Source organism: Gymnoscopelus microlampas, assembly GCF_963454915.1.
Source record: "Gymnoscopelus microlampas genome assembly, chromosome: 8".
Classification (NCBI taxonomy): Eukaryota; Metazoa; Chordata; class Actinopteri; order Myctophiformes; family Myctophidae; genus Gymnoscopelus; species Gymnoscopelus microlampas.
In genome coordinates this window covers 17,103,560-17,117,167 of record NC_139945.1, presented here as the reverse complement: position 1 = coordinate 17,117,167, position 13,608 = coordinate 17,103,560, and the positions used below count along the sequence as shown (strand labels likewise).

The 13,608-nt window shown below is 43.6% G+C and overlaps 1 protein-coding gene across 2 annotated transcripts in view; it reads right to left on the bottom strand.

Annotated features, from left to right (window-relative positions):
* pak1 (p21 protein (Cdc42/Rac)-activated kinase 1) overlaps positions 1–13,608 on the bottom strand; it is an 80,692-nt gene that overhangs the window by 10,295 nt on the left and 56,789 nt on the right. For both annotated transcript variants that reach the window (XM_084063766.1, XM_084063767.1), the window contains 6 exons: positions 12,819–12,966; positions 12,137–12,174; positions 9,903–10,016; positions 7,026–7,260; positions 2,323–2,386; positions 1,722–1,770 (listed from right to left, as the gene is read on the bottom strand). In XM_084063766.1, the coding sequence (XP_083919892.1) occupies positions 1,722–1,770; positions 2,323–2,386; positions 7,026–7,260; positions 9,903–10,016; positions 12,137–12,174; positions 12,819–12,966 (648 nt within the window). The remainder of the gene's footprint in view (positions 1–1,721; positions 1,771–2,322; positions 2,387–7,025; positions 7,261–9,902; positions 10,017–12,136; positions 12,175–12,818; positions 12,967–13,608) is intronic.

Sequence of the window (13,608 nt, the reverse complement as noted above, 5' to 3'; positions counted from 1 at the left end):
ACACTCGAAATTGAAAGTGAGAAATGAAAATATCCACAACAAAAAAAGTCAAGAAGGCATAAAGAGAGACACGTCGAAAAGGAGAGATGAGGAAAAGAGGGGAAAAGCAGGTGCATGGAGAGAGAGAGAGAGAGAGAGAGGGTTGAGACTGAGAGAAGAGAAAGAAATGTCTTTGGTGACAGACAGACTGAACACTGTGTACATCATAAGGTGTGGCACAAATTGCCCTGCAGTTTACATTTACATCATAACATATTTCCTAGTGAAACGGGCTGGGGGTATCTCAGCCAATCACAGCAAGGTTGAACGGCTTGTGTTGTCACCTCAAATGTTTACAGAAACATATTTTATTTAGTGCAGTGGCTCTCAGCCTTTTCAGGCCGCGACCCCCCAAAATGATCATATTTGAACTGGGGACCCAGTTCAAATATGAAATATCCTACTATAATTCTAGTAACCTCTGTGCGTTTGTAGTGGTGGTGGTGGTGAAGCTACCCGGTTCTCCCCACTGGCTGGACCAATTGCTCTGATTTTGCACACAGCCATTGACCATTACCATCTGAACTTAACTGTGAAGCCCGTTTTTCAATTTCATCAAATCTCAGCTTCTTATTAGCGTTTTTGTGTCAAACACTGTCGCCATGGTTACGGGGCTGCCCAGCTATGGGACGAACTGCCTCCCGGGTTGCCAGATCATGTGCGCATATCCCCCCACGCATGCGTCGACCGGGTATGGTCTAGTATATATATATGTTTTTAAAGTCTTAAAAGTACTTAAATTGTCACTTTACTGTCATCTGGGGACCCCAGGTTGAGAACCACTGTTTTAGTGTGCTGTTTAACTTTAAAATGAGATTGTACACATGTGCTGACATTCAACAAAGCAGCAGCACACTCTAGTGTCTACCATGATGAATCACAGCTCCATGTGGAAGAGTGATTGACAGGTGCTTGTCATCATATTATTGGTTGAAACTGGTACTTCCCATGTAATCACACATTACTTTTTTGTTTGACGGGAAGTAATGAACATTGGACTAGGGACTTTTGATGCAAAAAATACACATACATTGAGTTTATTCTATTAATTTATTTTTCAATTATTCTTTAATGTAAGTGTAATTTGCGCTTGCAAGGTGTGTATTATTTATGTCTAATTCACTAATGCAGCAGATAATTACACACAGTCAACGCATGGGACCAATTTCTAGCTGCATTGTGTGTTTGATGCAGTGATACATTACATTACATTACAGTCATTTAGCAGACGCTTTTATCCAAAGCGATAAAAGCGTCTGATACCTTTGAAAAGAAGGCTGATACACACCTCAAAGGGTTAGTGTGTAAGACAACCAGGTCCAAATATTCAGAAAGGGATCTTTGATATCAGATCAAAGAAAAAGGCTCCGCACACTGTCTGGAACTTGCAAAAAGGATGCTCTTTAATAATTCAACCTTTTTCTTTGATTTGAGATCATAGATCCCTTTCTGATGCAGTGATACCGAATTGGGAAACTAACACTGAGGATTTTACCGTGTAGAGGCTAATGGAATGTATTGCTACGGTCTACAGTATGTCAAATGAACCTACGGTGTACAAGCTTGAGAAAGATGTAGAAGAGAGGCAGGAAAGGACGGACGGACGGACGGACGGACGGACGAAGGAGTGTACGTGTGTGTGTGTGTGTGTGTGTGAGAGAGAGAGAGAGCTTCTACAGTACCTCTTGTCCAGTAGCGATGTCTATAGCAGTGTAAACAGTTCCAGAGGCCCTGTTGACAAACACCACATGAATGCACTGACATACTGGATATACTGAATATAGCTGTTGTTGTTATAGTCAGATAAAATAAAAATTGAAAGCATTTCCCATCGGTAATTTAGATCTCCGCCTACTGCAATTATGTTATATATTTTTACATTTCGGAATTGTTTCCGCACAGTTTTAGCCCATTCGTTGAATGTATTTATTTATTTATGATATTTTTGGGGCTTTTCTGCCTTGATTTCGATAGAACAGTGTACATTGACAGGAAATGGGAGGAGAATTGGGGAGTGACACGCAACAAGGGTCCATCAGGCTCGGTAACCGAACCCGGGACTTGCTGTCAGGCTGCATCAGAGCCGATACGTGCTACGCGCCTTAACCAATCGGCGCCCCTCATTCATTGAACTTAGATGTCACCAGATGTATCAGTAGACGGAGAGCTCTGGTTGTCTGGCTACACAAGACTAGTGCAATCTTACAAGCGTATATCAAAAAGCTACACTTTTTGTTCCATACAGTAGCTCGTATAGTAAACATGGCTGTCGTGCAGACTTACCCCTGTCCGATCTTCTCAAAGCGTGTGTATTTCTTCTTGGGGTCTCCCACACTCACTATGCTTCCTGCGAGGGGGGGGGGGGGGGGGGGAGCAAGAGAGAGAGAGCGAGAGAGAGAGAGAGAGAGAGAGAGAGAGAGAGAGAGAGAGAGAGAGAGAGAGAGAGAGAGAGAGAGAGAGAGAGAGAGAGAGAGAGAGAATGAGTTGAGTTATTTGACTTTGACTCAAAACGACAGTAATGTGTAGAGGATTTGACAAGAATGAAGGACAGAAGTCAAAGAGAAAGAGTCAAGAAGCAAGAACAACAAAGGGCATCACGTCTCTGGACTGTGAGGGGCTCAAACTGTCCACAGCACATGAGAGAACATCACTGCAGAACTGGGACTGACACACTGTAAAATCCAGACAGCTAATTTAACTCTGAGAATGTACAAATGGAACCAAATGCACCTCCATTTTGTCTCGGGAGTCACAACTGGATAAATTAACACCGGGATTTTACTGTGTAGAACACAGAACACGGTTCCTCGCATTCTATCCAATAGAATTCTACGCACATCACACTGAAATTACAGAATCAGGTTTGAGATCAATGGAGCATGCTTGTCTGGTGACAAAATAATACCAAGGAGAAAGAAGGAGAACCAGATAAATAGATCGTCCATCGATCTGTTTATTATCGACAGATGAACAGATGGATGGACAGAGAGAATGAAAAGGAATATGACCACAACAAAAGGAAAGCAGGAGAGAAAATGAGGTAACCCACTAAATCCTGTAAGAAATGGGGTTAAGTTGCTCCGTGGTGCCTCTGGCTCGGCCGGGCGTTCAAATAAACACAATTGGACGTGTTTTGCGTGAGGGAAGTTGGGCTAGGCGGGTGATCTCTGTCGCTGCACTAGTGGCAGGTTGGCCAGGGTGCTCTGTTCAACAGGGAGTAAAAACTGGGAGGAATAGCATGTTCCTCCACACGCGTTACGCCCTCGTGGTGAAACTCCCCACTGTCGGGGGAGAAGCTGCTGGCGAATTCATGTATAAATCGGAGGAGACGTGGTTGTCTCTACACCCTCCCCAAGACCCCGACAGGGGTCAGCAGCGACATGGACTAGATCATTGGTTCTCAAAGTGGGGTCCGGGGACCCCCAGGGGTCCTTGAGGGAGTTCCAGGGGGTCCCCAGCTAAATGATGGATAGGAACCAAATGGACCCTTATGGGTCTGTAACTCTAAGTGTACAAATGGAACCAAATGGACACATCCATTTGGTTCCATTTGTACACTCTCAGATTTAAAACATTGATTTTACAATATAAATTGGGGGCTCAGAGATAGAAATGCCATTACATGGGGGTCCGTAGCCTAATGCATGTCAAACTGAGGGTCCTTGAAATTAAAATGGTTGAGAATCACTGCTAGAGCCGTAACAATCTTCTCTTATGGGGGTCCCTGACATATCTTTTCAAATGGGGGTCCCTGGGCTAATAAGTGTCAATTTGGGGGTCCTTGACATGAAAAAGTTTGATAACCACTGGACTAGATACATAGCAGGCATAATGAAGAAAAATAAAAAACAGGTTTAAAGAAGAAGATAAGATAAGATAAGATGGAGACGACACATGGATCACACAGGGGAGATAGAAATAGATAAACAGAATCTTGCGAGAAACAAAGGAAAAGATGGAGGAAACAAAGGAAAAGATGGAACGCCACAAAGTGATAGCCTGGTAAACCCTCCCTCCAGAAATCTCATTTCCATTTGATTTCTGGAAATCAAATGGAAATGAGATTTCTGGAGGGAGGGAGGGTTTACCAGGCTAACAAAGTGACACATCTGGCTTGGTTGGTGGTGCAGCCAGCTGCTAGCTTTACAGCCCATATTTGCCTGTATGCGTTGCTAACAGCGCCAGATATCCCTATGGAGCTTGGTGTGACTCTCTCCCTACCCTGACAGCAGAATGGAACAACACACCAGGGCTCGGTTGTGCGAGAGTTGCACAACAGGAACAAACATCGAAACAGTGATTTATACTTAGTCGCACACTAAAAATTGCAGATCTACAAGCTCGTAGATGAGCTTTTTTTTTGTGCGAAGTATAACTCATACTTGAGACACGCTCAATTTCCCTGAGTCACTCGGTAACCACAGGAGATTGGACGGCTAAAGAAAGACAGGAGAAGGACCAATCAGACGTGAGGGTTGGATAATGGAGGGGTTTGGGGGGGAGGGGTGACAGTGGATTGTAGCAGGTCTGTCAATCAGTGGAGACAGTCAGACTCGCAGTATCCAGATCTTACCAGTAGAGGGAGACCTTAGCACGTCTGGAGAAGCGTGGGGGCATGGTTTAAGAAAATAAAAACTTGCATATTATTACGGGAAGAGAGAACAAAAAATTTGCAGATTTCTATTGTGAGGTTTTGTGGCATGATGCAGTTGGTATATAGGCTTTTAACACAATTTAAATGTTTGTGTAGGGTGAGACTTCATGTTTTTCATTTCTACCCATCTGTCTGTCTATGTACCTTTTATGACCATATTGAGATCTCAGTATCTGTCTGTCTGTCCTTTTCATGCCCGTACGTGGAGATCTCAGTATGTCTGTCTGTCTCCTTTTTATGCCCATACGTGGAGATCTCTGTATCCGTCTGTCGGTGTCACTTTTATGCCCATATATGGAGTTCCGCATCAGCCATGGCCAAATATGCAGATCTATGACATCAGTACAATGACGTGATATTGATGACATCAAGGTACTCCATATATGGGGATTTGAGGAGTTTTTGTAATGTTGTTTGCAATCAGGTTTATAATTACCAGTATATAGTTACTACAATATCATTTTTATTAGATTAGTGGTCCTGTTTAACTTAACGGTTCAGGCCTGAAACGGACCCGACCAGTGTTAAAGGTAGGGTAAGTGATATTTTTTGGTTAAAACAAAACGTTTGTTGTTAAAAGGTTAAAGCTCTATCTGATGGTAACCATTGCTATAGTCTTCACCCGTCTTTCCAGCTCTTTAGTAAACAGGAAAAAAACATTTTCAGGTGGGTTGCTAATTATCAGCCAAAAGAGAACACATTTATTATCTTAAATTATAGTGTTACAGTTCCAATTTTGTCTGCTCATGTCTTTGTGTCATCACTTCCAATTGCACTTGTTTATGCTGTAACCTGTGTGAGCTCTCTCTCCTGATTGGATAAAATTGGTACCCCTACCTGAAAATGTATTTTCTGTTTCCTAAAGAGCTACTGAACAAACACTCTATTGCAATGATTACTATCAGAATATAAAGCTATATAACACTTATTTTAACACAAACATATCACTTAACCTACCATTAAGGGTTCAATTCCCTATGTATCTCAATAGGCAGAGCAAGGCACCGACACTGCCTGGGTGGTGGATTATATTTCCTTTGTACAGTATGTAGTTCAAAGGATAAAGCAGGTTCCACTGTCACTGCAAGACAGGTATTAAGGAATTAACTTATAGCAAATACCAAGCAAGAATTCCTCATGCTAAGAACATTATCATTTGACTATAAGAAATAGTCTTTGTTAAATTCTTATAATGCAGCTCAGCTTTTGAAAGGGAATGCAGGCAACAGAGCAAGAAACACCAACATTATCTCCTCATCACATCGCGTTAATTATCACGTCAATTAAGTTTGGATTGGAGCTGCTATATTTTTCCATTTCATGTGACTGGTGTGAAGTCTAAATAAAGCCATTTTGTTACTAAGTGAATAAAGGAATGACTTGCAAATGACGAGCATGTGGAGTGTCTCTCTCTGTGCCAGTAGCTGGCTTTTTCCATTACAGCCTTTTAACATGGCACCCATTTGAGCTGCTACGGATCAGGCTGGAGTATCGTTTTATCATTTATAGTTTATATAGTACCCTCAAGCCATCAGACTTGTGAACTCTAAATGAGTGCAATATCCCCTATAAGTGCAATATCCTCTATCTATCCTTTCTCCTATATGCTGCTGAGGACTCCTTGCTGTGCAATATTCTTGTGGATTTTGTCTCATTATGAACGGACTGTGATTTTATTACTGGTGTTTTTAGTATTTTTAGTATTTATAGATTTCAGTAAGCCAGTGGAACGGAATTTTGTCCCAATTATGCATTTTATGTATTGTTGAATGACACTAAGGCTATCTACCTATCTATTGTAAACGATTGTATAACGCATTTTTACTTCCCAGAGAAGGTCCAATTTGGATTACAAACAAAGAAATCAGTTGACAAACACCTGGTTTTAAAGAAAAAGTTGAAATGGCATCTGTTTTGGGACAAAAAGCTGTTAAGCCCGGTGTTACTTTTCAGAGAAAATGCAACCAGCCACCTAGTATTTGTTTAGTTTGAATTATTTTCGTCTCTGTTGGGGGGAAAAATTGTTAATTTTCAGGATTCAAATAAATATAAAAAATATCAGATTGACAAGCTCAAAACGTGTCGCTTCGTGCCGCGTTTCGAGCTTGTGGATCTTTTGTGTGACGCTGTAGTATGATTAAGTGGGGCACTAATTTACCAAAAAACACAAAAAGTTTGAATATGGAGATGAGAGGTTTCTTCCCGACAGCAAAGAAATAAAAGAGTTGCCATATCTGTGTGTGTGTGTGTGTGTGTGTGTGTGTGTGTGTGCGTGCGTGCGTGCGTGCGTGCGTGCGTGCGTGCGTGCGTGCGTGCGTGTGTCGTCTCTTACGCAGTTTCTCCAGGATCTCCTCGTCCGACATCTTCTTCTTCCTGGTTTTGTTGTCCTGTGGGCGGGGCAGGGAGGGGCCGGGGGTGGGGCTGGCACTGGGAGGGCTACCGGCCCCGCCCTCTGCGGACGGGGGGGTGCCGGCGGCGGCGGCGGCGGGGGGCGAGGTGATGGGCGACGTGGCCGCGTCTTTGGTCGGGGGAGGGCCGAGGGGCTCGATCACTGAACGGGTGTATATCTGAGAGAGAGAGAAATATATCAGTCAAACATGTGTAATTGAGTGGGCACGGATCTGGAATGTGTACACAGCACTCATCGTCATATATCCAAAACTGTTACTTTTCAGGATTCAAATTCATACAGTAGGTAGCAAAAGTAGCAGATCTACAAGTTCAAAACGGGTCGCTTCGCGGCGTGTTCAGCAGTGTTGATTTCGTCGACTAAAACTATGACGAGAGCATTTCGTCGACTACCTTTTTGCACTGACGAAAACTAAATAAAAACTAAGCTATGACGACTAAAACTAAGACTAAATATATTGACAATTTTGTCAACAAATAAAAACTAGACTAAAATGTTAGAGAGAGACTAGTGGAGAAGAGATCCAGTAGAACTAAGACAAGTCATTTTATGGTTGGTTGCTCTAGGGTGTGCATGCTAAAAATAGCCGATCTGCAAGCTCACAACGCGTCGCACTGCGACGCGTTGTGAGCTTGCAGATCGGCTATTTTCAGCATGCAACCAAGTGTAAAATCAGCCATTACGACGCAATCAAGGAACCGCCAAAATACATTTTAGTCGACTAAATCATCTGTAGATTTAGTCGACTATAACCTCATGATATATAATCTCATGATTATAATCACATGATCGATTGAAACTAGACAAAAACTGAAACATTTCAGATGACTAAAATATGACAAAAACTAAATGGAATTTTATTCAAAAGACTATGACTAAAACTAAATCAAAATTTGCTGTCAAAATCAACACTAGTGTTCAGAGCTTGTGAATCTGCTACTTTTGATTATTTCGTGTGACGCTGTAGTTTGATCATGTATTGGGCGTTAAATTTACGACAAAACTCAAAAGTTAGAATATGTAGATAAGAGGTTTCTGTGCGACAAGAGACGTCATGCAGGATAAATGCTGCTCATGTTCAACGTAGATGAAGCAATACCAAGCAGTTCAACTGACTGTGGCCTTCAGACAGTACACAACACTGTAGTGAGACTGGCAGACAGAAGAGTGTCCTTAAACAGCATTATACCAGTGTGTGTGTGTGTGTGTGTGTGTGTGTGTGTGTGTGTGTGTGTGTGTGTGTGTGTGTGTGTGTGTGTGTGTGTGTGTGTGTGTGTGTGTGTGTGTGTGTGTGTGTGTGTGTGTGTGTGTGTGTGTGTGTGTGTGTGTGTGTGCGTGTGTTGTTGTGCATGCTGGGGGTTCCAGTAAGGTGGACAAAGCCACTCTGTCACCCTGGCAACGGCATCGGCGCCACGGTGGCAGACACTTAACCGCCAACATTTCTGATAAAGGAGCTGCAGTGTGTGTGTGTGTGTGTGTGTGTGTGTGTGTGTGTGTGTGTGTGTGTGTGTGTGTGTGTGTATGTGCCTAGTATTGTGTGAGTTACGGAGGTACTGTAGAAAGAAAAAGGGATTAAAAAGGAGGGAGAGAGGGAGTAGAGGAACGTATGCCGTACCGGACCAATCACAGTGACCTTCCTCCCCTGGTTAGCCAATCAAAAGGTCATCATGGTAGAGGACAAAGATGGTACCAGATATCTGCCGTGTGTGTGTGTGTGTGTGTGTGTGTGTGTGTGTGTGTGTGTGTGTGTGTGTGTGTGTGTGTGTGTGTGTGTGTGTGTGTGTGTGTGTGTGTGTGTGTGTGTGTGTGTGTGTGTGTGTGTGTGACTGTAACACTGTTACTGTCCATGGAAACCTTTAGGTATTTAGTTGGTGTAGAGAGGCTCCAGTTTTGTGCGACTAAAAAGCAAAATCCTCAGTGTTAATTTATCCATTTATAACTCTGATTTTAATTTCTAATCATCTGTGCTGTGAACACAACTACCGTATTCAGCCTTTTTTCCTGCTTTTTCCCCCTCTGTGTTGCTATTATATTTACAGTCCAATAAATTGTGTTTTGTCCAAATGGCAGTGTAGAGCCCAATGTTACCCTGGTAAACCATCCCGGTCACGTGAATTATCACATTATCATGCGTCTTGAAACAGACCAGTCTGGACCCAAGCGCTGGGTGGGTGTTTTGCAGAAACCAAAAAGTGACATTTGTAGCAATTGTACACATGGTGATGTGATGGGATGTTTGTTTAATCCACTCAATCCGGGAACGCATCTCTGTCATTTTTGTATTTCTTTTGGCTATTCAAAAATAGCAGATATACAAGCTCATAGCGCGGCACAGAGTGCAGCACTATGAGCTTGTAGATCTGCTTTTCTTTTTTTTAATCGTGAATATTTAATCTTTGAATATTATATTTTTTTAAGCGAACATTTGTAAAATGTTTTGTTCCAGGGACCCCGCAGAAGGAAGGATTTGAGATACAAATGTTCGCTTTAAAATATATATATATATATATATATATATATTCAAGATTTGCACACACATTTTCAAGATTTTTCAAAAAATAGCAGATCTACAAGCTCATAGTATTATCTGCTATTTTTGGATAGCCAAAGAAATCTTAAAATGACACAGATGCGTTCCCAGTCTCCTGGGTGGGTGTTTTGCAGTTTTACAGGGTATTACTCTAGTTGTGTGTGTGTGTGTGTGTGTGTGTGTGTGTGTGTGTGTGTGTGTGTGTGTGTGTGTGTGTGTGTGTGTGTGTGTGTGTGTGTGTGTGTGTGTGTGTGTGTGCGTCTCCTTACTGATTTGGTGTGTTCGGGTCGGGAGGCCACCGGAGGAGGCACGCCGGAGTCCTCTTCGTCGTCGTCCTCGGAGACGGTCGCTATGGCGGGGGTCTCGGACACGGCCTTGGCGTTCTGCAGGGGGGGGTCAGGAGGAGAGGGGGAGGACAGGGGGCGGGGTTTAGAGCGAGGATGACCGCGATGACCCAGCGATGACATCATCACCTGAGCCCCGAGCAACGCCAGAACCATCATCACTTCACCTGTCTGTCTGTCTGTCTGTCTGTCTGTCTGTCTGTCTGTCTGTCTGTCTGTCTGTCTGTCTGTCCTATCCGTCAACTACCTGTATATCTGTCTGTATGTATCTGTCTGTATATCTCTGTCTAAACACCCGTCTGTCTGTCTGTCTGTCGTCTCTCTGTCTGTCGAACAACTTATCTGTCTGTCTGTCTCTCTCTCTCTCTCTCTAACTACCCGTCTGTCTGTCTGTCTATCTATTTCTCTCTCTCTGTCCAACTACCCGTCTGTCTTTCCATCTACCTATCTGTCTGTCTCTGTCCCACTGTCTTCTCACCCCTCAGTCTGTCCCACCTGCTTTTTGCATTCCTTAGTCTCGTTCTCTCTCCCATACTCTCTCTCTCTCTCTCTCTCTCTCTCTCTCCTCCTCCTCATCCCTTCATCCTGCTAAGGCTTGCATGCATCATTTATACATTAACCCCAACTTTAGCCTGCAGCCTATTGCGCGTTTAGTCTGTGACTGGATTCTCAATTAACTAGTCTGTCCGCCATCTTCTGCACCCTTCATTCCATGTGGTCTACCACGCCTCTCTCACAGCCCTTTCTCTCTTCTCTCTCTCCCCCTCTCTCTGTCTGTCTCTCTCTCCCTCTCTCTCTCTAGTCCAACAGCAGGCCTGAAGCCAGGCTGCAGAGCGAGGAAGACGGCGAAAGAGGGAAAACTTGCTGATTCACAATGCAGAGACAGATGGAAGCAGAGGGAGTGACAGAGAGAGAGAGAGAGAGAGAGAGAGAGAGAGAGGTGGCATAGAGGACAGTAGAGCCAGATAGATGCCAGATTTTGGGATCTGATGCCGAGCCTGATTTTGTGAGTGACCTAGACCACCAAGTACAGATTTTTTAACAATATTTTATTTGAACATTTTGGAAAATGTTTTTCGCCTATAATGACCAAAAACAGGGACGTCAGGGTGAAAGTGCTTAAAATGTGGACACCGATAGTCAAAAAAAGAGTCCAGATAATGTTAGATATTTATATCGGCCTGACTGACATATTTATTGTTCTGGCACTAGAGGAAAGAGATCCGGACGGAGGATCAGGAAGTGAGGGAGAGAAGGCAGAGAAAGAGAGGCACAGGGTGAGAGAAGTAAGAGACATACGAGAGAAAGTGAGACAGAAAGACATTAAGAGAAGAGAGAGAGAATGAAGAGAGGGAGGGAATGCATCCGCTCTCTCCTGCATCCTCATCTACAGTATATAAGGGTTGAAGTGGAGAGAGTCTAGTCTGCTTCCTTCAGCACTTTCTGGAGCCACAGAGTAGCGGAGTTACATGCATTGCTGTCAGGCAGAAACCTTGTATCTCCATGTTTGCAACTTTTTATTGTTTCTCTTTCGTAAATGAATGCCCTACTTCATCATACAAGAGTGTTGTGCAAAAGTAGCGAAAATGGCCAATGGCAAGTATCAACAAGAGCTTGTGACTAAATCTTACAATAAATTCTCTGTCTGTTCGTCTGTGTGCGTGTCCGACCGACTTCAAACTGCGGTTGGTCGGATAGGCGGTTGTCCAGAAAGATTCATATACAAGATCCGGTTGTACTGCCGATCCGGAATATACGGGACAGACCAACTTCAAACTCGGCCTGTATATGGGCGTATATACTGTATGGGCGAGTACCCGAGGGTGTGATGCTCCGGTCCGATCAGCGGATCTCCAAACAATTGCGATAAAACGCGAATCCCCACATATGGAGTACGCTGATGTCATCAATATGACATCATAGACGGGCCTAGACTCCATATTTGGGCATGCCTGACATGTTTTTTTATGGCCTGGCTCCTAGGAGGTGAGTGACTAGAAGAGGGTCTGTGTGTCTACAAGCTCACAACTAGTCGCAACAAGACAGGTAGAAGGAAAGCTGTAACAAAGTAGGACAGCTGAGAGGGAGACAGTAAAGAATATGCGATAGGATACGGTGATGTGATGTTTGTATAAGTGTCGTGAAAAGAGAAGTCTTACCGTAGTAGTGGAGGAACTGTAGTTATCTGAGCTTTTATCTGCAATGCAAAAATAAGGAACAAACAGGCTTTAGTGTGAGTTTGTTATGTGCATGGTTCCATCCCCGCTCTTCCTCACTTCATATCAAAGTGCCCTTAAGCAAGCTACTGAACCCCTAACCTTCACTTTGAAAAACAATCCTGACCCCACCCCATATGAAGGAATGCCCTAAAGCAGGGTCTCTCAACCTTTTCTCAAATCTTGAAAGTGTTTACGGCCCACCCATCTGCCGAAAGGCTGCCATGTCGAGTGGTCAGATGGGTGGGCCACGTGCATTTCAGATGCATGTTTATTTTAATGATCAATCAATTTAGCTGTGGCTTCAATCAATGGAACTAATATACTAGTACACTTTATATTCCTATTAATCGGCATCACAATGAACTTTTCAGGGGTTTTCTTTTTCATAATTCTTTATGTTAGTGTTCATTCAAATCTAATTATTTGGTGTGTGTGTGTGTGTGTGTGTGTGTGTGTGTGTGTGTGTGTGTGTGTGTGTGTGTGTGTGTGTGTGTGTGTGTGTGTGTGTGTGTGTGTGTGTGTGTGTGTGTGTGTGTGTGTGTGTGTGTGTGTGTGTGTGTGTGTGTGTGTGTGTGTGTGTGTGTGTGCGCGTGTGCGTGCGCGTGTGTGTGTGCTGTTGTACCTGTGAAGCTCATGTACTTCTGGCTGTTGGAGGTCTCTTTAGAGTCGTAGAACTTCAACACGTCCAGAACAGCCTGGGGGTTCTTCTTCTGTTCCAGCTTGGTGATGTTGGAGGTCTGCAGGAGACGCGCCCACTGCTCCGGCATGCCCTGAGATACAACACACACACACACACACACACACACACACACACACTTTAACCATTTATTTATGTCCACATAAAGGAGCGCACACAAGGACACAAATATAGGTACAGTAAACGTCACATTCACAAAATCATTATGTCACCCAGTACAGTAAGTAACAGCTGCCAATTATAGCAATATGCCAATTATTATATATATATTTTAGGATTAACCATTTAAATGTACCCTCTATTCTTAGTAGAACAGACCTGAGTTAAAGCTGTACTTGCACCAATTCTTTCCGGCGTCTACACCAAATCTCTTCGCCAAAGAATTGCCGGTGTACACGTCTCGAGCTTGTAGATCGGTTATTTTTGCAGAATGTTCCCCCCAGAATAGGCAGGCATGCTGGGGTTCCAAGGGGTTTCACTGTTAACCACATGAACCCTATAGCATCCCTATTCTGGGCATGTCATAATACCGGTAGGCCACCAGTATTTTCGGTGAAAATAGGCGAACATTTGGCTTAAAAATAACAGATCTACAAGCTCACTAGCTCACTCTTGTGAGACTGTAGATCTGCCAATGTCCGAAGTGAATTGGTGAAGAGCGGACCGAGCACAGACCCCTGGGTGACCCCAGACAACTAAGTATAGCATTGCTGTC